Raw genomic sequence first — 26,018 nt, 5'->3', positions numbered from 1 at the left:
CAGCCCCTAATGCGCTTTGGCACGAACTTCAAACGGCCGACTGTCAGGAAAGCTAATCTGTGTCTTTTTCCCCCCTTCATTCTTATGTTTTGACAATAAAGATAGCCTATCTCATCCCATTACAAGCTGCCCGTCTCCCGCCTTGTCCCTGATATGCCCCGACAGCCAGTCCAATAGAGTGTGTTACCCAATGGGACTGCTGGGACACTTTGATTGCACTGCTATCGACCTTTATATTTTGCTGCAGGGAGAGGTGCTATCCTAGTGTTTCTCCAACTAAATCCAAGGTTAAGGGATATGTAGGGTTGTTACATGCGCTCTCTCTGTGTGTGTGAACTATGTACCTTAATAGAGAACATCAGCAAATCCAGTTTTCTTTGTAACATAAGAGCGGTGTCCAGACAGACTTTCAGTAGTCCAGTTGTGGCATTGTTGCTTTAAAATTCAAGAATTTCAGTTCATGCTCACTTATCATCCAGCAATGCTTAAATGTGCTTCCCAAGGAGTTTAGTGAATAATGACTGCATTTCTGAAAGTGTTTTTGGCCCTCTGAATCACAAACTCTTGATCTCACTTGTGACAAACATTAATCACATTGAAAAAACTCTGATCATGCACTGACCCCTCTCTCTCACTCACCTTATATCTGGCTTATATGTCATTTCCTCAGAGGGTAACCAGTCTCCAGATGTGCAAGTAATGTTACGGCGACATTTGAGTTCATTTCCTTTTAGCAAAGGAAACGCAGTGCAAAACAAAACCCAAACCAAATAAACTTAATTAAAACATCCAACAAAACAAAACAAGAAATGCAAACAAAAATCAAGAGGGAGAAATTAATCAGAGACGGGGTTTTCTTGAACTGGATTTAGAAAAATTAGATAAGGAAATGAACAATAGGCGAGGAAAAGGGATGGAAGAAAGGAGGTGGGCGGTGGGGAGGCGTGAAGGAGTGAATGTGAGTGGACGTCGCTTCTCCTCCTGATTTGCAGGGTTTTTATCTGGCAGTTGCATCAGAGCGGGGAAAGCGTGGGCAACGGCTGTAGTGGCGTCGCGGCTGGATGCCGCTGACAGACAGGCCAAAATATGTCTTTCTTCTGCTGCTGATTAAAGAAGTGCAGCAAAAAAAGGGTGGAGGGACGTAGAGGACAGACGCCCTCACCAGTCACACCCACATCAGAACAGTCACATCGCAGCTACATTTCATAAAATGTAACAAACATATAATGGCATCAAAGAGTTTACGGTAAAAGTCATCTGGATGTGGATCCAAAAGGACACAAAGAAGTTAAAAACATAAGACGGTTTTATTGCTTTCTGCTCATAAAACAATAAGAGCATTTCAAAAGTAAACAATAAACAGGTTTTTTGTAATCTTTGAGAACAACTCTAAAGAATTTTTCATCGCAACTGTATCACATTCAGCATTTTTAACAACTGTTAAAACATGTGAAGTATAGATCCCAAAATGCCCATAAATAATGATAAAAACAGTACATTATAAATGTTGTGTTCCCAAAAAACAAAAGAAAATTTCCCAGAAAAAGTGAAATGAGTAAACCTCAGAGTGCTCCGTATATATAATACAATTAATAACTAACCAAAAAGAAAGAGACTCTGGTGTTGGGTCTGAGAGACACTGTCCCCTGCTGGTCAAACCAACAGCTAATAACCTGCTGATACAGCAGCAAAGGCAAACGGTGACACAGGGTCACCAACACATTGAAGATGAGGAGATATAGATCATAAACTTAAAGGAATTTAGGTTATCAAAATATAAAAACTGACACCGGAGAAGATTGCATTGCTTAAATGGTCACATTCGCTTCTTAAAACTATTCTAAGCTTTCATCAAAATTTTTCCAACGAAGAGGATTGAGATGAAAAAAAAAATACTTCACAGAAAATCAAAAGAAACCATTTAGAAATGACTTTTGGTAAAGTTAAAACGTGTGCGTTTACTTATAAAATATTGCACTTCCCCACATAAGTTCTTAATAATTCACAGTGCTATTGGTCAAAAGGCAGAAGTTCCTCCTAGTGAGTGTCACATGGCATTCAAAAGCCTTGCATAAGACAAAGTGTAAAGCTTTCTTTGTAGTGTATTTTTGTAAATGCATGAGTCAGACTCAGCAATCGTACGGTCATCTACAAAAGTAAAAACCCTGCTTCATGATAAATCACCATAGATAGAAAATGCTCTTAACTCTTCTAGTAAACTGGGTTTGTAAAAGAGCTCCAACACTGAGATTAATACCTCACTCTCATCGTTTTCCCTGTGTAACCTGCAGATCCATAGATAGACAAGGTACTCTGTGTACCATTTGCTCCCATTAACAACTTCCTCACATAAACTTACATAACACTGGTGCAGACTGGACCATCAAACACATGGAAGTAAGATTCCCAGTCTTAAAATAGTGGTACAACCAAAGAGGGGGGAAGCGTGGGGAAGCCACAGAGAAAGAGAGAGCACTCAATCGACCTGGAGCAGGAAGAGGAAATTAAGTCACGGTTACAATGTAATATTTCAAAATAACTCTGCTGACTTTCACATGTGTCAACCGAACAACGGCTATCCACTGGATCCTCTTTTCATCAGGTTTTGTGGGGGGGAGGGGTAGGGGGGGGGGGGGGGGGGGGGGCAGCTCTCTTATTGTCCACGATGGCAGGACTGCCAATATGGCTTTTCCCCCTTGTTCCAGTCGTAACCATGACTCAGCTAACCACACTTGTCCTTGCAGTCAAATAACTGCACAAAGTTGAACCCTGATATATTGGTCATTAAACACAGCTTCAAGCAGAGCTCCCACTGGACACGGCGAAGACAGACTCTGCCTCCTCACACGGAGCGACCTGACCCATGCACCACCTAGCAAAATGGACTGAATTTGCAAATGCCTTTAATCCAATAGGTGCACACTTGAAGTGGCTCAGTTTCTAAAGAGGTTAAGAAAGGCAGTGTTGAAGAAAAGTCACTGGATTTTAGACAGTCCACTGGCCAGGAGGAGTCTGAAGGGGACGGTGGAGCGTGACACGGTTAAAGGCAGCCTGTGGAGACCTGCAAAACAAGAAAAAAAAAGGACCATAACGTCACACACAATCACAAGGTGGAGCACGTAACCCGCAAAGCTAAGAAAAATAGTGGTTTAGGTGAAATGAAAGTCTATTAATCACAGAACAAAAGTGAGTTGGGAGGCAATGGGAAAGTGCAGGAGGGCTGCCATGGTGCAGAGATGCTATCTGTACTGTGAGGAAGGGAACTGTGTGTGTGTGTGTGTGTTTGGCGTGTCCGTGCTCCGAGTGCTTGTTTGTGTTGGGTGGAGGCATAGAGAGTGTGTGTGTGTGTGCTGTGAGGGGTCTAGGGCGGTGTGCCTGAAGGTCCCCAAGGGGACCCGACTCTCCTCTTGTCCCTTTACACTTTCCTGAAGGAATTGTATTCTTTCTATCTGAGGAAGAGAGACCAGCCCACAGGGAAATGGGGCCAAAGGTGGGAAAAACTTATGACACGGCTACCGGAGTGCAATGAATTTTCCGCACAGCACAATCCCACCGACAGAAAAAATATGCTTACAAAGAACTTTCACCTTGCTTCGTGAAATAAAAATGAAAGTAGACTGACCAAAGGCACGGATGAGCTCTCTCTGTACTGCCCAGGTGACGGTCTTGATCAGGGAGGCAGAGGTGAGACCGGCAAACATCATGTTGTACAGGAAGACGATGTAGAAGTTCCCCAGCCAGTTATACCGACCAAAGTCTCCCAGTAGATCGAAGCGGGTGATACCTAACACGACGGAATAGAAGCAAAAAAAAAATGTTTTACTTGTGAATTAAATGCTCAATCCAGGCCTCACCTGCAGCTACAGTATTCATGGCATACAGAGGCCCTCTTGTGGGCATTATTAAAACTACAAGTCAAATGTTGATTCAGCAACTCTTGTCATTACATACTGCTGAGTCCCAGTTCCAGACTACATACTAAATTTACACGTTGTCTGCTGTATGCTACTTGTCAATGTATATTCTTTTTGCAGTTACTATACAAGAAATCTATGCCACTTCAAAAAGAAAGAGTGGACTTTTTTTCCACAGATTTACAGGTAGGGTTGGTGAAGTTGTTCAAATACATTTTGTTATATTTGTTGAAATTCTCATTACATCTCGACGGCAACCAATAAGTTAAATGTTCTGCTAGCTACTTTCACTGGAAAAGAGTTGGTTACACTGGGCTGGGTTTTTCAGTTGGATATTTTTTTTAAATCTAGTGTACTCCTGCTAGTTTCCAAGACTACCAACCTTACCTTTAATATTTTTTTTCCCCCATGATCTTCTTGTCTCATAATTTATTTTAATGTACTTGTTTCTTGTATGATTTGCAATAACTGGAGACACTGGAGTGTAACGGACTACTTCAATTTTGCTGATTATCTGAATTGTCAGGAGATTGTTTTGTATGTGTTTTAGTCTTGTGCTGTTTATTCTCTAATATTAAATTATGTTATGTTATTCTGTGTGTGTGTGTGTGTGTGTGTGTTCATCTTGTCCGGTTTATTTTTGCACTGTCACTATGCAAGTCTATTTTGTGGACCTCAAGAAGCATAGCTACTGCAATGCTGTAGCTGATGGGGATTTTCATAAACATATGTTTTTCAGCTGTAAGTAGCTTGCTACTTTCATTTGTGCTACTGCATTGTGGGACTTATAGTGTAAAACAACAGCACACTCAAAGAAGCATTTTTTTTGGTAAGCATCCTGAATTTTTAGTATACTATTCCACTGTGAACAGACCACATACTCAAAACCTGCTAAGAATCAGTATGTGGTGTGAAATCAGGACCCGTCTGTGGTCTTTGATAAATAAATGTTCTACTTGGTAAATGTCCTTACCAAGTGTGCGTGAAAACACTGGCAGTGCAGAGCTCAGGATAAGCAGTGACACGCAGTTGGCAATTATCTGAAAAGAATACAAATTTATGAGTAAACACACACCATCACTAGTTTCTGGTTATATCTCACTTTGAGAGAAGATACATGCAAAGGCTATATACCTGTGTGAGGTTGGTGTCCTGTGCCCGAGGCAGGAGGCTAATGAAGAGAGGAGAACAATAGAAGCCCACCACTGAGGACACCATCAGATAGCTGACATTCATTTTAAGGACAACAATGGAAAGAAGACTAATATACTCAGAGATGGTAAGTTATATCCAGAAAGTTAATTATCAATGTAGATGTAACAACATGAGTCAACATAACGCACTGCTCAAATATCAAGGACAGTCTGTAAGTGGATGAGTCAGAGCCAAATGGACCTGACAAGTTAACTGTGTGCGCACGCACGCACGCACGCACGCACGCACGCACGCACGCACGCACGCACGCACGCACGCACGCACGCACGCACGCACGCACGCACGCACGCACGCACGCACGCACGCACGCACGCACGCACGCACGCACGCACGCACGCACGCACGCACGCACGCACGCACGCACGCACGCACGCACGCACGCACGCACACACACACACACACACACACACACACACACACACACACACACACACACACACACTCACACACACACACACACACACACACACACACACACACACACACACACACACACACACACACACACACACACACACACACACACACACACACACACACACACACACACACACACACACACACACACACACAGGTGAATGGGACAAAAGGATACAGGATAAGGACTACTTGAACTGCAGCGCCCAGTGAGCCGAACATGGAGAAGGAGGCCATCCCCAGGTGAGGGTCCTAAAACAAGCACAAATAACAATCATCAGTGTACACAGATGAATGGCTGTGGCACACCAAGCATGAAATGTTCTTTCTGGCTAAATCAGGCGGCAACCTCCCTGTCTGAAAAGTGAAGCCAATCTGGAAGTGCCTTAAACTTGCATTCTTTCTAATAGCCAGCAGGGGGCGACTCCTCTGGTTGCAAAAAGAAGTCTGATTGTATAGAAGTCTATGAGAAAATGAGCCTACTTCTCACTTGATTTATTACCTCAGTAAACATTGTAAACATGAGTTTATGGTCTCAATCGCTAGTTTCAAGTCTTCTTCAATACAGCATGATGTTCATTTAGTAAATTACGGTCCCATTTAGAGTCAAATAGACCATAAAGCAGGGGATGCTTTAGGACGTGGCTACCTTGTGACAGGTCGCTACCACGGCGTTGTCTGGTCTGGGAGTTGTCCTCGTTTTTGTCGAACAACTTTAACCGTTTCACAGTGTGTTTTCCGGGCATGTAAGTTAATTTTAACATTTTGGTCGCCTATAAATGTCTTATTCAGCGTTTGGTTCTACTTAGCTCCACCCTCTCGTGTCACTTCTGCTTGCGAAAAAACAAGATGCCGATGGCCATTGGCCAAAAACCAAGATGGTGAAGGCCAAAATGCCAAACTCGAGGCTTCTAAACGGTACTCCACAATCCAATGGGTGACGTCACGGTGACTACGTCACGGTGACTACGTCCACTTCTTATTGACAGTACATGGGCTAAATCCTCACCTCCATTCCTCTGGGCATAGCCGTCTCATCCAGGAGCAACTCCAACACATTGAAGCAGACCATCAGTACACACATCACCTGAAGAGACATGAACAGCAATTAGACGACAATTAAAACAACCATCCGTGTTTAAGTTAAACAGCCTGTGAGAATATATCAATAAATAATAAAGCGCGTACCGTCAGTGCGAGGAGCCCAAGCATGGCCAGCGGATAGCCCAAGTTTCGCTGCCATGGGGATGCTTTCCTACGCATTTCTGTGATGAAAGCAAGAAGAATAAAAGAGAAAAGGAACAACAATAAATGAGCGTACAGCAACAACTATATAATGTAATCACTGTGAGAGAAGCCCAGCAGAGAGCAGCCTGTTCAGTAAATCTTACCTAGGGCAATGCGCTTGCTCCGGACCGTTTGGTACTCTTTTTTCATCGCATCCATGTTCAGCTGGACCCAGCACGACTTCGTACTGCCGCCTTCAACCAGATAACAACGAATGATAGAGACAAAAAGTCAGTCAGCTTTAAATTGAATCATCAGAAAATGGCAAAGGAGTGGGCTCATGGTGATGCACTCACAGTTCAGTTTCCTACAGAGCGAGTCTTCCTCAAATGTGGTGCAGCTCAAAGTATCTTCTACATCTTCCAACAACTGAGGGGGATAAGAGACATCAATCAATTCGGAAAGCACAGTTCACAGCCACAAGACAACTGTTAATGTAAAGGCTACTTAATGCAAAGTGGGAAGTGTAGTCACTCGGTCTGTGACTCACCCGCGGTTTGACCAATAGGCTGCCAGTTACACTGAACATTCGGGACAAACCAAAGGGAGTGCACACTGGAAAGAGAAACACACAGATGGTGATATGCTAGTCATATGCTATCGTCTTTGGCTGCTCAAGTAATTTTGATAGAGATATACACTTACACAAAAGCAGCAACACTCCAAACAGAGAGATGCCCGAGTACAGGTAGGGAAGGTAATACTCCCACAGGTCTGAAATACAGAGTAGGAGAGTATAAGCAGCTTTATTAAAAACGATAAAACCAATTGTTACGGAGGGATTTTCAGGTATGATGCATGTGACTCACCGTAGAGGCTCTTCCTAGCGATGTTGTCATGGAGGAGGGCTGACGCCACCCACACAATGCCCAGCACGAGCAGAGCCAGCAGCAACAGCAGCACAACTGCTTCATACACTCGTGCCATAACTCCCTACACAAACAAAACAGATACTCTGTGATGTGTTGTCAATTTACAGATTTACAGTTAAGACTTTATTAACCCATTTGTGTCCGAATTTGTGAAAGTGTTCTCCTGGCTTGTCTAAGCACAAATATCAAGACATTTTCAAAATCAGTCAAACCTTTTTCTTATCATACTATATTTAGTATTTGGGCACATGGGACTACTGTTTTTGTAATAAACTCCATTTAACATTATATTTTAGGAAAAAACAGTATAGTCCCATGTGCCCAAATGCTAAATATAGTATGATAAGAAAATGGCTGTATCTCAGAAACTACAAGGAACTCAAGCAATTATTTGACATCTATGAACTCATAACAAGTTGAATATCATAGATCTGCACACATATAAAAACATTTTTCAAAAATCCTGACTTTTTTTGACTTTCAATACTTTTGACCAATCAGAGCATATGTTGTGGCATTTGTCCTTAACATACTAAATATAGTCTTTGGGCACAAATGGGTTAATTGTTTCTGGAGTCTAGAGGTGCCATTTGTGAGGCAATGCCAAAACTGGTACCTTTCTGGACCCTGCAAATCCCTCAGACTCTGTGAAGAAGTAGGCGAAGGGCATGAGGAAAACTAGGGACAAATTGGAGAAAAGGAAAACTAGGTTCCACAATCCTGACGAGAGAGGAAGAGAGATGTTCAAAATGTTAGTTTCCAGTGCAAACATCCATCAGGGATAAAATTACAGCAAAGCCTTTTAGCAGTACCACTGTCAACCACAGTGAGGTATAGTCCTACCAAGCAGTGTTAGCATGACAAGACTGGCTATTTGCAACAATTAAAAAATGAATTAAAAAATTAGATTATCATCAAAATGTTTCCCGCATGACACAACACCACAGGCCTGGTTTCATTTTGAGCTTCAAAACAAATTACTTTCCATCTCAGTTGATCAATTGAAAAAATATATTGATATTAGACTGGAGTTGGAGCAGCAGTAGTTGGGAACAGCTGAAACATACACTGCACTGCACACTGCAAGGTCACAGCCACTCTGCCCATATCAATTATCGGTTTTGGACACAGGCCTGTAGTGTATTGATCTGGAGGTTATTACCAGTGATCCAGTGTTGTTTGACAGGTTTTTGTGATTATCAACTAGTAAAAACATTAAGATGTACCGTGGATAAGAGATCCATTGAGCCACTGCATGTAGTAGCTGTGGGGGAAGGTGAGCAGCACCTCATTGGACAGAATGGAGATGGGGAGAAGGAGCACAGCACACACTGCGACAGACAGGGTGAACGTACACAGCCACAGCCTAAGAGAAGGATAAAGACAAGCTATCAGTGAAGTCAAATGTGTGTAGCCTAACAGCACACAGCTTAGGTGAAAGGCTAGGGTGGCTACGGTTATACAGTGCCAGCGTGTAGGGACAAAGGGCGGCGTGACACTGACTGAAGTGCCTCATCCAAACCAACAACCACATAAACACACACACGATGCAGCAATAAATCTACAGCCAAATGGCCTCAGGCCAATGCACATCAATCAATCATTCACATGGAAACTAATCAAAGTGAATGAGTGAGAACAGATTGCTGTGGATCAGTTCATTATTAGAGGTTTTTACTTACGCAATTTTGTTGACGGTGGCATCTTCAATGTCCTCTGAAAGAGAGTAGAGACATAAAGAGGATTTAATCTATTACAAAAGTGATTCAGACCATTTGTTCTTATTGATAATATTTTTTTGTAGACAAATATTAAAAGAAAATACATCCACAGAGCCTTTAGAAAGGTGCTGAATAAAAGTATGGCTTTTCCTTACAAATATTATGACTGTGAATGAGTCATTTTAAAAACTTTGACGGGTCCCAAATTAATGTTTTGTTTATCTCTATGGAAGATATCTGACATTTGGTTTGCACTTCTAACAAGGCTTGCAAGCCAACAGTAAAACGATGTAAGTGTCACGTGGTATCTCTGTATCGTCAGTGATCAAATTGCCAATTATTGGGAGAAAAAACTGGCTGAGTTCGACATTAGGTGCCTGGCAACCACTTGTTGTGGAGTGAATGCAGTGGAACGGGGGAGGGAGAATGCGACATCTAGTGGCTGAATGTTAACAATGTTATCAATAGCTCCTTTAATCACCAACTATTTTCATAATCGATTAATTGGTTTGAGTAATAAAAAAAAAGTCTGAATACTCTGACTCCAGCTAATTAAATCTGAATATTTTATATCTTGTTTCTTTCCTCCTCTATGACAGTAAACTGAATATCTTTGAGTTGTGGACAAAACAAGTTGTCAGAGGACGTCATCTTGGGCTTCAGGAAAAACTGATCAACTTTTTTTTTTTTACCTTTTTTTGACATTTTATAGACCAAACAACTAATCGATTAATGGCGAAAATAATCAACTGACTTATCGACAATGAAAATAATAATTAGTTGCAGCCCTACCACAGACATAACCAACTTTGCTATGACTTTGTGACTGAGGAAGGCTTAAATGCATCTTATTCTGAGTGCAATCAGATAAAGTGTTGAAATATTAATACAGCAAGCCTGTGTTGGTAAAAGCTGTCTGGGACAGTGTGTGTGTACTGTATATACATAGATATATAGGGCAAAGGTGTAGTAGCAACAGCCCATACGAGGCTGGCCTCCGAGTGGGGAGTGAGTGAGGGGCGAACATGTTAGAACATTCTGTTCAAGCAAGACCAACTCTAGCAAAAACTGAATTACATACGAGTACAAAACAGCAAAGAGCAAAGTATTTAGAGTATGAAAGGGCTACTCCCTCGACCCATCTGTAAATGTTACTATAAACCCCAAACATCTGTAAAACACCAAAAATCTGTTAAGTATTATGCAACATGCTGTAGATCTTTAAAACTTGACAGTGTCAGTTGCTCTACTTGCTAAGTAACATGCACCACGGTACACAATACTGTAATTTCTTTTTATGTAAATGTTGGCACAGTTTTCTAATAATGTAATGCCGGAGGAGCAAAAACCAGTTCTTGTTCCCTCATTGTCAAAAACAACTCCACTGAGAGGTGTTGCACAATCGGCATTTAGCTACAGGGCACAACTGTTCTGCTGTTGTTGATGCACAGACAATATCTACGACAGTGGGTAAACACATAGCAGGTCCTGAACTTCAAAAAAAAAAAAAAAAGAGGAAAAAAAAGAGCTGGCCATGTCCCAGGTTTCAGCCCAGCCGAGCCACAGCGGAGCAGAGAGACCTGGCTAGCTGGACATCCTACATCTGCTTCCAATAGTGGCAAGTTATTGGATTTATTATGTAACTGGCAGCCCAGTCACCCTGCAGAACTTTAAACATCTTCTTAGTTCTAATAGAGAACATATTGTAGATCCAACTACATGTTGCACTTATGCACATGCTTGTCAGCTACAAGGTTAATTGTCAATATTGTGTTGACCAAAAGTTTCATGATGTTGTTGGTTGTACAGTAGAAGCTTGTAGAAAAAAGCTCTCCTTTGAGATGTTTTTGTCTAAGTAGAGGGGCCTCAAGCTACAACTCAAAAGTACAACCCTGTTTTTCTTGTCCAAACATTCTTCACCCCCCCTGATCCACAGAGATCCCCCCCTGAAGAGGAGGTTAATATGTTACAAAACACTTCTGCACCTCTGGACAGCTAAAGCAAAGGTTCAGAGCCTTGGGTTGAAATTAGCAATCCTGGCAGTGTGTCAACCTAAAGCTATATTTACCTGCAAGCAAACTCAGAAAACAGCCATTATTAAAATCTAAAAAATTAGAGGTCGACCGATAGTGGATTTTTAAAGGCCGATATAACGATAGTTTGGAGCAGGAAAGAGCCGATAGACGATTAATTGTCCAAAATTTACTTGCAGCAACCTATTCGGCTACTTTTGCATACACCGTTTTGAATAAATTAGTTTTTGTCACTTTGAATTTAATCATTCGTAAGAGAATATCCTGAAGTGTGATTTCATGCATTACATTGGTGGAATATGTTCTATTTATTTACAATGGGCGATGCGCTGTTCTGTGGCTTACAGTATGACTGGCCAGGATTACTTCTGTTGCGCGTCCCGTTACATTGTTAAGTGACATTCTTACAAACCATTAATGTTCGTGCATATTCCCGTCTCATGCGATTTCATTTCATGAATGGATAGTAACATGGCTGGATTATTTGGAAGAGAGAACGCCACATTTTTACAGTAAGCAAGTTCAATGACAGTGAACGATTTCTTTTCCTCCCTGTCTGCCTGTCTTATATCGTGGACAAAGAGCTGATAGTGTTGCATTATATATTCGAGAGATAACTTTTTTTCTCCCCCTCTACCTTGACTTTGTGTATGAAGCCTCCATGTAAAAACGGTGATATACGTCCCCGCGTGACTGGTGGAGGCTGCGCAGCCATCGGCCACTATCAGAGCCCAGTTCCGCCGATAACGGTCGTTTGTAAAACGTACTATCGTCGCCGATTAATCGGCCTACCTCTACTAATAATATTTATGCTTAATCAAATATATTCTTTAAAAGTATGATGACATTAAGAATATTATGTTTACAAAAATGAGTAAGGTTTGTGAAATAGGCGATATTCATTTTATTGGTTGTCTGAGCTTCAGGTAGCTTTCAGATGAATTTTCAAGTAAGGCTAAAATGAGACCCTGCTCCCTGCATCCATCTACTCCCCACAAACTAGAAATAAGAGACTATTAACGCAAAATAAAAAATTTAGTGTTTGAACAACACCTGTGCTGGCTTTAAAAGCGTGGCCTATATACTCTGTGGAAACAAATTCCATAACAGCGATGTAATCAGTATACTTGTCAACACCATCAATTCCTCTTCTGGCAATTCTCCAAAAGCCTTTGTCAGAGAGCAGTCTTTGTGTGGTGCACCTGAGTGACGGTGAGAGACAGAGACAGACAGAATTTTAAAACTCACCTGTGACAAACTCAGCAGCCTTCTTGAAATGGGTGAGTATGAGGTAGGATACTATGTAAAGGCATGTAAACAGGAGTACACAGATCTGCAGAAGAGACAAAAAAGGAGATAGTGTTATTTCTTTGGCTTGTTTACACAGCTTATCGCGTAAAGGGAAGCGCAGCCTTGTAAACAAACTGTCATGTTCTGTCCAACACTGCTGAAGAGCAACACATTTATTTGGGTTGGCTCATATCTTTGATTCAGTATATTCTGATAGGTCTTAAAAGTGGGGGTGGATACGCGGCACGGATACCAAAAACATCCTGACGAGATAGAGAAGGCATGGAGGAGAGGAGCTGGCAAGCATACAGTCATGGCTGCAACAGATTTGTTCCTCATAGAATATTCTGTTTTGTTTTTTTTGCAGATAAACAGCAAGAAATAATGATTAAAAAATGCAAACAGCCAAAAACATTCGCCATTCAAGGTCAAAAGAGGCAGATGGAGTCTGGAGATTACCACTTTATTCCAACAAAGAGTGAAATGGGTGACAGTGATAAACAAGGGGGGATTAAGGTTTAATAGGGACAGATAGCCCCCCTGCTGCTTGTAAAGATCACTGACATTGAACGAAATCTACCGACAAATTTAGGCTAAACCTATATTCACTCAACAATCTGTTGTCTGGCAAAGCTCTCAACATTTCCCCCCCAAAGACTGAAGTACATCGCTTGTATGACCAACACACAAAACAGGAGAGAACTGTTAAATGTTTCTCCACATCTTCCAGATAACCTCTAGTTCTACAGTGGACAGTCTGCAACAATAGTCATTGCTCACTTAAATGAATACTCAAATATTTCTCAACCGTGTGAACCCCTCATCACAAAAAAAAGTGGCGTTGTCATAGCAAACAAATTGATAGACACATTCCGTACACGTCTGTGCACAATGGCAAACTTGTCTTTCAACGAGTGATAGACGCTGCATTCACTCCTCTCTGCCACAGAATATTAGGTGCTAAGAAGAGGAAAGGGCCAGGTAGAAATTAAAACTAACCCTGTGAGTGTTTAAATCTGACAGCTCCGGTCCAACTCTATAAGCAGACAAACCCTTTACAACATTTTTTAAATACTAAACAAGACTGAAAGTCTATAACCGAGGCTGTAGCACTCATTTCACGCCACAAAAAAAGTTGTTCCATGTATAAAAACTGGACACAAAATGGGCGTTGTTGTCAAAATCGAATGGTTACAGCGGCCGTTTTAGGAAACCTCACTCTCAGCTAGTCTGGCTTAACTCTACGTTGTTAACCATGATAGTGAGTCAGTGTGTTGGTTGCACAAGAGAAACATTCACTCAGTGTGTAAATTACACTTACATTTAAAACAATTACCACTTTCTTCAAAAGCAAAATAGTCCGTTGGCATTAGTGTAACATGCTAGCATTACTTATCAAACTACAGCTGAACTAAATGTCATGTTAATTCATTCAACAGTGGAGATGCAGTGCATCAAAGTATTTCACTGACAGATGAATGAAATGAGGTTGCTGCCAGATCATAAAACATCTCCACATAGCAGCTCAGAAGAGGTTCACAAATGAGGTAACAGGATGTAGAAGATTTTCCCCGAGGTAACAACAGCAGCAAACAAAGACAGAGAGGCTCTCTGGAGAATGACAGAAATGTGACAACAACATACAGGTATAAAACCTGTTTCGTAAATGGATGCAAACATAGGCATAAAAAGTTCCTTGGAAGAACAAAGAGCTTAGAATTTTTTTTTTTTTTTTCATTAAAGTAATGTTACTATAGTATAGTCCAATTCATGTACTATAAACAATAAAAATAAAAAGTCCCAGAACAGTAGAGGTCAAAACTATTCATGGTGAGACAAGGTGCATTTACATCAGTGTTTCTATTATTCTAAATTCATGACAAAAGAGTATTTTAAAATGGAACACTGGGACATATGGACATATGGGCCTATGGTAGGCTACAATAACAAATGGAGTTGGGGTACCATCATACACCCCTCCTCCTGTATGTCTCCAGGAAGTGCAAGATGTTGACCCACTTTAGAATGTATACAAAATCTTAGGTCGTGTCTAGAAGGTAACCCATAATTTAGGAAACTGTTGCAAGATGGTTAAGGTTAGGCATTGATGCGCTAGAATAGTTAAGGTTAGGCATTGACCTTGAATAGTTAAGGTTAGGCATTGACCTTGAATAGTTAAGGTTAGGCATCGACCTTGAATAGTTAAGGTTAGGCATCGACCTTGCCCTGTTGTTGAAATGTGCTATACAAATAAAGCTGCCTTGCCTTGCCTTTCCTTGAATAGTTAAGGTTAGGATATGTTGTCGAGCAGCAATTCTTGCAAGAATATTTGCACGTTTTTGCAATTTGCAGGTTACCTTCTATACACAACAAAAACCTGGTTGCATATGGCTAGAAAACTTATTTTACTATAGCTGGTAGCCACCTCTTATCTTATTTGACCGACTGACCATGCGTCCGTATGATTAAGACCACTTATATTTTGTATTTTTTGTAGTACAGTAACTGTTTTAATTTCATTTGGACGTAGTGTATTCGGGCAGACAAATGGACTTATGACATATGAAATGTTTTTCTCTCAATCAACTAAACTATACTTGTATAACATCATAAAGTTTGATTCATGTAAACAGAAATGACCACTAACAGTTAAATTGTCCATTTGTACATGGTAAAGTTTATCGGCCTATTTTAGTAGTTTGGGATTTATCCAATAATTATCATTACTGTCAATGTGTACTTTATTTTTTATTATTTTATTTTAATTTATTTTATCTTTTTTTTTATTTATTTTTAATTTAATTTAACTTGCATCGGCAATGGGTGAGGGTTGGGTGGGAGGGGGCTTTGGGGGAAAAATACCAAAATATGGAGGGACAATCATTTACATTTGCGCTCTATTTGTATGTTTCTGTACAACTGTTGTTACTCCCAATAAATTACGGAAAAAAAGAAAACTTATTTTAATTCAAACTAACATAAAATTCCATCTGTTGAGAAATATGTGTGTTTGTGTGTGTGTATGTGTAGTGTTTTACCGTGTAAGTGGGAATGATCATTGGAAACACACTAGCTGCATCACACAAACAACAATGGACTGTACATAACAACTTATCAGCTCAGTCTGCAAAAATTGTTCAATTATGCAGTCTAATTTGCTGGTTAATCCAACAAAAGGAAAAGCAGGGAACAAAGGACAGGTTTTGGGTGAGAAATAGGTGGAGGGGTAGAATAGCACCCTTTTAATCCACGTGCTGATTGGCAATATTGAGAGCTGCCAGCACATAGCAGGCCACTGAGAAGAGAGTTTAAAGGATCCAGAGGGACATCTTTTTGCTGAACACAATATCCCCGGGCTTAGAGTTCACAAAGAGCATTTTAAAATTCAAAGAGTAACCTAAATATCATTGCACTGATTCAAGCAATAAACAATGACGCTCAAATGTTTTCACACGTTGCCTAACCTCGTAGTTCCTGTAATAATTCAAAGGAACGGGAGGTTGGCGGTGGCAAAGCACAATCCTTGCAAAATGTCAAGTGGACTCCCGAGTGTGTTATTTAAGGGGCACCCAGTCTCTTGTCCAACTAAACACGTTCAGGCAAAGCATGACGGGCTTTGTTTAGAAGTAAGAGGATAGATTAGGCAAGACCTATTCACGATTGATTCAACAGCCAGAAATAACTTAAAACGTTGCATGGGCAAAGCTATGCTAATCCAAAAGAAGGTGGGCAGCTGCAGGATGTTGTGTCAAAAGAGTTTTGATCATTTTACTGCAATGAGTCATGCAATATTTGATAGCTTGGTGATATAAGATTTCAGAGAAGCAACAACTGAAATTCCAGGTAGGGAATTTGTATCCTTGAGAATAGAAAACATATATCAACAATGTGCTTTGATTCTTTTTTCCGCAAACAAAGCCAATCAAACAGACTCTCCTTAAAAACAAACAAAGTAAGAAAGAGGTATGATCCAGCACGCCCACAAAATTACAGATCATTAATGTCTCTCAAAACTCCAACAGGAAGTGATTCCTAAATAATACACATTTGTAGTGGACTATTACATTTTCCAATCAGTCTTAACCATATCTTTTATAGATAACATGGTATTCAAACAACTTTTCTCAAGGTGACTTGATATCCTGATGCGTGCGGAAGCTGGGTGTTCCCCGTCTCTCAACATATTGAGACGTTTTATTGTGCTGCTCATTGATCCTTCCTGATCCCTTTAGGCTCAGGGTGCGGGCTATGGGTGTGTACACTGGTTCTAATAATATCTTTAATCAACACCTGATACACTTGCCAGATGCTGTGATTTAAGATGATTTACTAGTTGCATTATTAGCTCTAGAGATGCACTGATCCAACTTTTTCAGTCTTGTTTACGATACCTGGGTATCAGCCGAGTTGTGATCCGATACCAGTGTTTAATTAATAAGCTGTATGCCTCACTGTGTGGAAGTGACTGGGATCATTCTTTTATGTGTAAGGCAAACTTAAACATTGTGTTCCTAACTTTGTAAAACATAATAAATACATAGATATGAATGCACTGAATTGATATTTATTAAGATAATCTGACACCACCAGATCGGCCCATTGTCACAGATACCCGATCCACCTACTGGAGTCTGTATCGGAACGATAACCGATATACGTATCGGTGCATCACTAATTAACTCAAGTGAAGACAGACATTTGGCCTCAATCAAACTTTCCCAGTGATTAGCTGGTGCGCCATATTTGGCAAAGGTATGAATTTTGAGCTGTGTGTTTACTTGGCATCGTTTCTTCCAAATAAGGCAGAGTCAATATGATCTATTCATAACTTAGAAAGAATTACTGTTGATTTACAGGAATCTGGCACCAACTGATGCTACTGTGAAGCTTCTGACTAAAAGCTGTGTAAAGTCAACACTTCACATAAATATTGCCTTTTTTCCTGCCAGTCGAGCATAACATTTTTACCATTCGTCTGTGCTCCGACAACATGTTTATGCAGAGTACTATGATTATGTAAATGAGCATTTCGGTCTTCTGAGCACCAAGAGATCACTGCTGCTCTTCTGGCCTTTGTAATGTGTGTCCTGTGACTCTGCAGCAGGATCCCTAAAATAGTTCTATGGGCCATCTCGGTCTCAGATTATAAGAAGGAATTTAATACACACACTATTCTAATACCCAAATGGTTTGCAAATGCATTTGAAAAAGACCTAAAGCCTAAAGTAATATTTTAATACACCTAATTTGCAGAAATTCTTTGGGTGTCTAGTAGGGCAGAACGATATTGAAAAATTATCTAATTGCGATTATTTTGACTGATATTACAATTGCAATATGATTTGAGGGAATGATCATTTTTACACAATTATTCTCGTTTTCATTGAAAAACATATTAAAATGATTATTGTGTGATTTTTGTGGGCATCTGTACCAAACAAAGATGTTTTCTTAAGTCTGTAATATGATGTGTAGGCCAGGACATCTCTGCAGCAACACAATATTTAATTTAAATGCTAATTTCACACACAATTCACTTTTAACAAATATTACGCAGTAGGCCATATTGGGATTTCAATACAATTTTGATTAACTGTGAAGCCCTATTATCTAGGAACCTTTCTAAATAAGATGCTTAATTTTAGCCTCCTATATATTTGAAAAATCTGAAATAACCTTAAAGTTAATATGGATAAAAAAAGCATTTTTCTACTTTTCGATGTGTACTGCACAAATTAGTTTAACTTTAATTGAGACAACCCTCTACCTCCCCCTCTTTGCCATTTTGTTTTGTGTTGAAAACGTTCAGGTTAAAAATGTAAGATTCAAAAACACACAGCTTATGCTTGTCATTCTCTTATTCTGCCATGTTATCTCTACTGTATCCATCTATCTACATCTACTGTATCTTTCAAGGAGTTCAGCCTATATCAACTGGATGCTATCTGAACTACTACAACTGTATTTACACTGCTGCCACACACTCTTCCATTCAAAATGAGCTGACCTAGGATAAGCTCGGTCTAAAGCCATTAATGAAAGAGATGCAGGGCAGCTGACCAGCCATACGGGGAGCACAGAGAGGAGATGGTAAGCTGGAGGGCAGCCAGTGGCTTAAGAAGGCGGTTGTGACTAATTGCATTAGGTCTTTAAGTGAAAGGGGCAATGACAAAACAAGGTCATAAGAATACATATGGGCTATACATACGTCTGCTAATATATGATATGAGATTGCTTAGAGGATGTAATCAGCTCTGCCTGTGATACCTAATGTGGTCAGACTGATATAATTAATAACAACTTTAATTTGGAAATATCCGAGACAACTTTGCACGATTTTGAAAAAATATCTAATTGTGATTATTTTGACTGATATTGTAGTTGCGATATGATTTGCTTTATTAGAGGGGATGATCATTTTTACATAATTATTCTCATTTTCATTGAAAAACAAAAAAATAATAATTATGGGGTACCAAACAAAGATATATTATTAAGTCTTAAGAATATGACGTGTAGGCCAGGACATCTCTTCAGCACAACGTTACATAATTTAAAATTGGTATTTTGATACACATTTCACCTTTAACAAATATTGCTATTTCCTCCTCATCATGCAATTTGAAATTTGCAGTAGGCCATATGGCAATTTCGCTAAAAATTTTTATTCATTGTGCAAAAAAATGGAGAAAGACAGTTTTGGTCTTGTTGTGGAGCCAAGTCAGGTTCAAAAACACCTTAAATTGCCTCAAATTATTTTTGCTTTGGTGGCTTCTGACAATTCAAAGTGCGATTTCACAGAAGAGATGTTGACTTGCCATAACAGGAGAAGCACGGGTGTAACTAATGACACTAACGACGGCTCAGTCCCATAAATGGTCCAATATCAGAGCCCTGAAACTGGGACACCTAAACATAATGCCGTGGTTATTGATGTTATTAGTAACACTTGTGGTTTTGTAAATTGGCTGCCCTGAAATAGGCCTTTTGGCTTCACTTGTTCATTTATTCTACCCTCGTCTTTGCTGTTGCAATGACTCAATCTCCCTAGGAATCATTAATGTTTTTCATTTTTATATTATTAAATCATCCATAAATGTACAACCCGTTCACTGGCCTTATCTACAGCGGCACAGTTTCTGCTCATCGTCTCTTACAGTACTAGTACAATTTGACCGTGGAGCTTTTTCTTAGCTTTTACAGATGGGCAAAACCAGGACAAATTGATAAGTCACTGATTCTAACAGTAGAAAAGAGGTTGCTTGACATCGCCCCTTATGTAACACTGTACTGAATATCAGCAATATCACCAATCTCAGTCAAATTTAACTGCCTATGGGATCTGATTGTACTTTTTTATGGTTAATGGTTAAAGGTCAGTGTCCATGTGCCTTGCTGTAACTGAATTGGCAAGTCTGAAGTTCAGAGTGCTGGTGTTGCACAAAACCTCAGTCAGTCTCTGGCAAAAAACGAGCACAGTAGAAGTAAATTGCATCATTAACAGCATGATCGAACTAAAAAAATGTAAAGTAAGGTGATCCAAACCATGGAAAACAGATAAATGAAGCCACCAGTGTGTTCGTGTTGCACATAACAGAGTCAGTCTCTGGTAAAAACCAGCACAGTAAAAGTAAAATGCATCATTAACAGTATGATCAAACTAAAAAAATGTGAAGTAGGGTGAACCAAACCATAGCAAATAAGATAAATGAAGCCACCAGTGTGTTGGTGCTGCACAAAACAGAGTCAGTCTCTGGCAAAAACGAGCACAGTAAAAGTTAAATGCATCATTGACAGAATAGTCAAACCGAAAAATGTGAAGTGTCTTGAATATTGTTGTGTTTTGTTGCAGTCGCTTTTGATGTTGTGGTCGTTGTTGGTAAAGATTGTAATGTGATTGTGTACTGAAATGTGTAGCCTAACATTTCAAAGTGATTTAAGTGGACTCCAGGAAGAATAGCTGGGCTTCAGCCACAGCTAATGGATATCTGAATAAAAGATAAAGATAAAAAAGTAGGGTGATCCTAACCATGGCAAACAGATAAATGAAGTCACCAGTGTGTTGGTGCTGCACAAAACAGAGTCAGTCTCTGACAAAAACCAGCACAGTATAAGTACTGCAAATTGCATCCTCTACCTCCCCCTCTTTGCCATTTAGTTTTTATGTTCTGTGTTGAAAAAGCTCAGGTTAAAAATGTAAGATTCAAAAACACACATCTTATGCTTGTCATTCTCTTATTCTGCCATGTTATCTCTACTGTATCCATCTATCTACATCTACTGTATCTTTCAAGGAGTTCAGCCTTTATCAACTGGAATTGTTGCACAAAACAGAGTCAGTCTCTGGCAAAAAAAAAACAGCACAGTAGAAGTAAATTGTATCATTAACAATATGATCAAACTAAATAAATGTGAAGTAGGGTGATCCAAACCATGGCTAACAGATAAATGAAGATTTGAGAAGAGGTTAGAAACTCACAGGAAGAGAGCACCAGATGCTGAGTAAGCTGCTTCATGTTCCTGTGTCACACACCACTAACCAGCTGCATCCTATGCAATAACTAACGTCTCTACACACAACACTCAAAAAACATTAGCACAAAATGACCTAAAAGTCACGTTAAACGTAAAGTTAGTGATGCTGAAATATGAGACAACTTTAATTGGAGAGTTGAGCATCTGCCAAGTCACAAAAACAAACTAAAAAAACGTCTTAACCTTCTCTTTTGTCCTGATTTATATAGTCAGAGTCGACCTCTCATTAATGCATATGACGGTTACGTTAGCAACAGCGTTACTTACTATAGTCTCCCGGACACGGTTGTGGAAAAGTTGCTCTCTAACCGACACGTCGTCCGTTTCCATTCTCTGAAAACCATACCAGTATCCTCAAGGCTTAAAAAAGCGCTGGAGGAAAGAAGGAAGGGGATGTGGGGAATGGTTAAAAAGTTAAAACATGTTGTTATTAATGCCGTTGGATGGATGTATGGCTGTTCAGCCCGGCTGCTGCATGTAAACGGCTGACTGAGCTAGCTCCGCTGCTAGCTACACTCTGATAAACAAGGAGGGGTCGTTAGGGGGCGGGGCCTAAGAGGAGAGGAAGCTCGAGCTCTACAGGTAGCTGTCAGTCAAACACTATAATTAATACGTCATCATCATCATCATCATGCTCAACATACCAGAGATGATTCAAATGTTCATGTTGTGTTGGATGTGCATGTGTATCACTGTCTCGTGCTTCATGTTGGCTATCAGTGGTGGAGGGTAACTAAGTCCATTTACTCAAGTACAATTCTGAGGTACTTGTACGTTACTTGAGTATTTCCATTTGATGCTACTTTATGCTTTATTTTATTGTATATATTGTGTGTCTAATTTTTCCATTTATTATGCATTGTATGTAGTTTATATCACTTATATACGTTTGTTGTTTGTTTTGCTAATGTTGCACATTGCTGTTTTTATTAAACACATCAGAGACTGCACCAACCTGTCCCCATTCAAATCACAAATCAAAACTCACCTTTTTAGAACTGCTTTTAATGTATGATTAATATTGTGTTATTTATCTTTTTTATGATATCCTTGTTTTTTGATCTTTTTATCTACGTAAAGTGTCTTTTAGTTTTTAGAAAAGCGCTATATGAATAAAAGGTATTATTATTATTATTATTATTATCATCTTAAAGCCATGTTTTGTGATATTGGGCTATTCACAAGCTACCCAGCAGAATATGAAGTCATAAATATAAAATATATATAATCAAATTAAAATAAGCGAGCTGCAATAAGTGCAATTCTGAGGTACTTGTACGTTACTTGAGTATTTCCATTTGATGCTACTTTATACTTCTACTCCACTACAATTCAGAGAGAAAAATAACTTTTTATTATTTATCTTTTAACTTTAGTCACTAATTACCCTCTAGATTCAGATTAAGAATACTGAATTTATTCAACAAATAAATAATTATTCAATATTCACAAGCTACCCAGCTGAATATAATATTAAAATTATATATATATACATATATATAATCAAATTATTCAGCTGCAATATTAAAGTGATGTACACATTGATACATCAATAATTATAATCAAATATACATGAATATAAAATGGGCTATTCTACAAAATAAGTACTTTTACATTTAATACTTAAAGTATATTTTGATGTTAATACTTTCCTACTTTTACTTAAGTGAAATTTTAAATGCAGGACTTTTACTTGTAAGAGCATATTTTTTTTACTAGCTTTGACTTATATTTTAAGTAAAATATTTGAGTACTTCTACCACCACTGGAATTAATACACTGACTTAAATCTATTGGTGAAATGACAAGCCTAAAAGATAATTTTTTACAAGTAAAGTACATCTGTAAATGCAGTAAGCACAGTCCTTTACTTAAGTGCAATTCGGAGGTCCCTTAAATACGACACATTAATGCATCTGTAAGTACACTTTCCTCATAATACATTTATAAGTTTTACTTGTAAAGTGATATTTTTACATTGTGGTGTTGTTACTTTCACTTACTGTACGTAAAGAACCTGAAAACTTCCACCCCTTGTTTTCATATAATTTTTCAGGGAATAGGTTTGGGATTTCTATGATATTTTTTGTCATTGCTGCACATGGAAATTGAATATAAGGCTTTAATTTCATGTTTAATGTTCTTATATAGGTATGTATAGCTCTGTGTTTGCAATGTATTCTTCTTTAAAAGCATTAAAATCAGTGTCCTGTCTCTCATAAATGTTCCTTTAGGCCTTTTCCTTACCTTATCAGATGATCAAGGGACCTAAATGTCCACATGTGTAATTTCATTGTCATGAACCAAAGTCCAACTGTTGCAACAACATGCACAAATTTCAACTACGGAAAGGACAGGAAAGGATTTATCGGGATTTGAAATTATGGGCTCAGTAAGTAACATAGTTTTTATTATCTAAAACCAAATAGGTCTTAAATGTGTTTTAAAAAGTAAATACATAGAACGGTCACTCTGATATAGCCTTTGGATTAACTGTGGATTGGCCTATAGAGGAAGGTTGGGGCCTACCTTCTCAATTTCTGACTGTTTGTATAACATGTGATATGTTTTAGCTAAAAAAAAAACAACAACCTCGTAATAACATGTTACAGCCTGCTATGTTTTGGATCACGTAATGGCTTTAAATGACAATGCCCTTCACGAGCTAAGATAAATCCCTCTTATATAATATATTATTTAACCAGGGAAGTGGATCGCAGAGATTAAAAATCCCTTTGCCAAGATACAGCAAAGCACACAGATCATAGGGCAAACACACCGAACTGTAATGAAATAGGTAAAAGCACATGGGATCAAAATGTGTGATGTGATCAGACGCATAATGTAAAATAGCTATCAGCAGTCAATATAGCATAATAAAGAATGAGAGTAGGTAAGACTAAACTCTTCCATGACTTCATTGCAGGTACCCATGAAGGATGACTAATATTCACCTGTACAGGGATTGATCCACTGAGGCCAAAGGATGGTAAAACGTGTCATGGTAGCCTATGCCCTGTGGGCAGCAGGTGGGCTTTTGGGCCTTCACCATATATATTTAGGAAGAGACAGCCATGCTCTGTTATGGATGCTAACCCTGGGAGGATTTGGGTTCGGCTGGGTCAGAGAGTTCATACGTATTCCTGCATATGTTGCTGAGGCCAATCAAGATGCAGAGAAAGAGAGAAGAACCCGCCCCACCATGGTTCCTCCGCCTGTAAGCCCTGTCAGGTTTGTTGGTCAGGTGTGTGTTGGGATCTACTTTGGCACCGTGGCTCTGATTGGGCTGAACTCCCTTGGTTTCTTCTACTTGATCGTGCTGCCTCTATGTGTGGGTGCAGGGGTACATCTGGTGTCCTGTATTGGCCAGCAGACTTCTGACCTCCAAAAAACGTTGGTGACTTGTCTCATAACCTCCCCGATATTCTATGGCAGCACCTTATCACCTCTCCCCATAAGCCTGGCCGCCAGTGTCACTGCTGCACAGCACCGCAGGGTCAAACCTCCACGAACACCCGGGAGTACACAGAAACTAGGTCAGATGATACACCATGATATCACTGCTTTTCTCTAAATCTTCAAGACCCACTAAAATTACATTTATTTCCATCTTTTTTACCAGGTCCACGGCTTTACAAGCTCGGTCTAGCCTGGCTGGCCTTCTCTGCTCCGCTGGGTTACTGTATTTTCCACAACACCACAGCCACTTTGTACTACCTGTCTGACTGTGTAGCAGCACTGCTGGATATTTTCTGGTTCCTGCCTTGGCTCAGAAATGTGTTGGAGTACATTCTTTTAATGCCATATCGGCTCTTGTGCGTTCTTACCGGAGGGGGGTACTATGAAGACGCTTGGAGGAAGGTGCTGGAAATTCTGCTCAAAGAGTACACTGAGAGAGAAAAAGAGGCACTGCGGGTGAGCTCATAACTCTGGAAAGGCTATAAATATAAGTGACGTGTTAAGATTGTTATACCTCGAGGTGTATAGTACAGTAATTTTTTTGGCATCGTCATAATATCCAATCTGGATATATTTCTGTTGCAGGTATTGTCATTGGAAACGGAGGCCTCTCTTGAAGACATAACTCACAGCTACAGAGACCTGGCCAAGACATGGCATCCAGACCACAACCCCAGCAAGGATGCTGAGGCAATGTTTGTGAAGATCCATGAGGCCTATGAGGTCCTTCTACAACGGCACAAACCTCGTCAATTCGGATAGTTAAACCTTCATTCCGCACTGACTGGCCTGAAAAATAGTTGCGAGGGCACAGTGAGGTCATTCCTGATATGCAGCAACATTTCGGCCTTAAAAAAATAAATGGATTTTTCATGTTTATTTGCATTATATAAGAATAGTGACATGTTTAATTGTCAGGAAAACATATTTGCCAATCTCAGGCACTCATATAATAATCTTTATGGGTGGACTGGTTTATTGGTCTATAAACCTAATAGGGTGGAACATTTTTCCAGCGATAGCTCTGTGAGTGATCCAGATTTAGCTAGCCACCCATTCTATACATAAACAGAAATTTTGTAACAATATCATATATGTTTTTACTTTTTTTTTGATCGGACCAATTTTCTTCATAAATTAGCCAAATATTTGGTATTCATCCTCTTTGTTTGTTTCATTAGTTTTTCCCCATCGCTTTAACCTAGTCATGTCACGCAATGTATTAAGTTTTGTTGTGTCTAACATCACCTGTCGTGTCTTGGTTCACTAGATAAT

At 39.6% G+C, this 26,018-nt stretch overlaps 2 protein-coding genes and 1 long non-coding RNA gene across 3 annotated transcripts in view; 2 read left to right on the top strand and 1 right to left on the bottom strand.

Annotated features, from left to right (window-relative positions):
- Window positions 1–20,690, top strand: part of LOC119490573 — an 839,978-nt gene extending 819,288 nt beyond the window's left edge. Inside the window, exon 3 of the long non-coding RNA XR_005207436.1 lies at window positions 20,572–20,690. This is a non-coding gene — a long non-coding RNA (uncharacterized LOC119490573). The remainder of the gene's footprint in view (window positions 1–20,571) is intronic.
- On the bottom strand, window positions 1,289–21,771 carry lmbr1l (limb development membrane protein 1-like). Its single transcript, XM_037774044.1, has 17 exons — window positions 21,552–21,771; window positions 12,708–12,792; window positions 9,388–9,421; window positions 8,932–9,071; window positions 8,322–8,425; window positions 7,643–7,766; window positions 7,479–7,547; window positions 7,324–7,388; window positions 7,130–7,202; window positions 6,938–7,027; window positions 6,735–6,811; window positions 6,556–6,633; window positions 5,725–5,798; window positions 5,049–5,139; window positions 4,888–4,954; window positions 3,623–3,784; window positions 1,289–3,061 (listed from the first exon to the last, which is right to left on the bottom strand). The coding sequence occupies exons 1-17, from the start codon at window positions 21,612–21,614 to the stop codon at window positions 2,976–2,978; spliced, it is 1,482 nt and encodes a 493-aa protein (XP_037629972.1). The 5' UTR covers window positions 21,615–21,771; the 3' UTR covers window positions 1,289–2,975.
- dnajc22 (DnaJ (Hsp40) homolog, subfamily C, member 22) lies at window positions 21,736–25,826 on the top strand. The gene is made up of 5 exons (XM_037774059.1): window positions 21,736–21,866; window positions 23,519–23,676; window positions 24,211–24,820; window positions 24,907–25,199; window positions 25,329–25,826. The coding sequence occupies exons 3-5, from the start codon at window positions 24,271–24,273 to the stop codon at window positions 25,503–25,505; spliced, it is 1,020 nt and encodes a 339-aa protein (XP_037629987.1). The 5' UTR covers window positions 21,736–21,866; window positions 23,519–23,676; window positions 24,211–24,270; the 3' UTR covers window positions 25,506–25,826.
- The last annotated feature ends 192 nt before the right edge of the window (window positions 25,827–26,018 follow it).

The sequence above is a fragment of the Sebastes umbrosus genome, chromosome 6 (assembly GCF_015220745.1).
Source record: "Sebastes umbrosus isolate fSebUmb1 chromosome 6, fSebUmb1.pri, whole genome shotgun sequence".
Classification (NCBI taxonomy): Eukaryota; Metazoa; Chordata; class Actinopteri; order Perciformes; family Sebastidae; genus Sebastes; species Sebastes umbrosus.
The sequence above is the reverse complement of the archived record's forward strand: the minus strand, read 5'-3'. Positions and strand labels throughout refer to the sequence as shown.

Bases quoted from the DNA above. Each gene is read 5' to 3' on its own strand.
- lmbr1l (XM_037774044.1), bottom strand. From the start codon at position 21,614: ATGGAAACGGACGACGTGTCGGTTAGAGAGCAACTTTTCCACAACCGT. The intron at 12,793-21,551 runs GTAAGTAACGCT...TCTCTTCTGCAG, and splicing joins ACCGTGTCCGGGAGACTATA to ATCTGTGTACTCCTGTTTAC. The intron at 6,634-6,734 runs GTACGCGCTTTA...ATGTCTCTTCAG, and splicing joins TTGGGCTCCTCGCACTGACG to GTGATGTGTGTACTGATGGT.
- dnajc22 (XM_037774059.1), top strand. From the start codon at position 24,271: ATGGTAAAACGTGTCATGGTAGCCTATGCCCTGTGGGCAGCAGGTGGG. The intron at 24,821-24,906 runs GTCAGATGATAC...CTTTTTTACCAG, and splicing joins CGGGAGTACACAGAAACTAG to GTCCACGGCTTTACAAGCTC. The intron at 25,200-25,328 runs GTGAGCTCATAA...TTTCTGTTGCAG, and splicing joins GAGAAAAAGAGGCACTGCGG to GTATTGTCATTGGAAACGGA.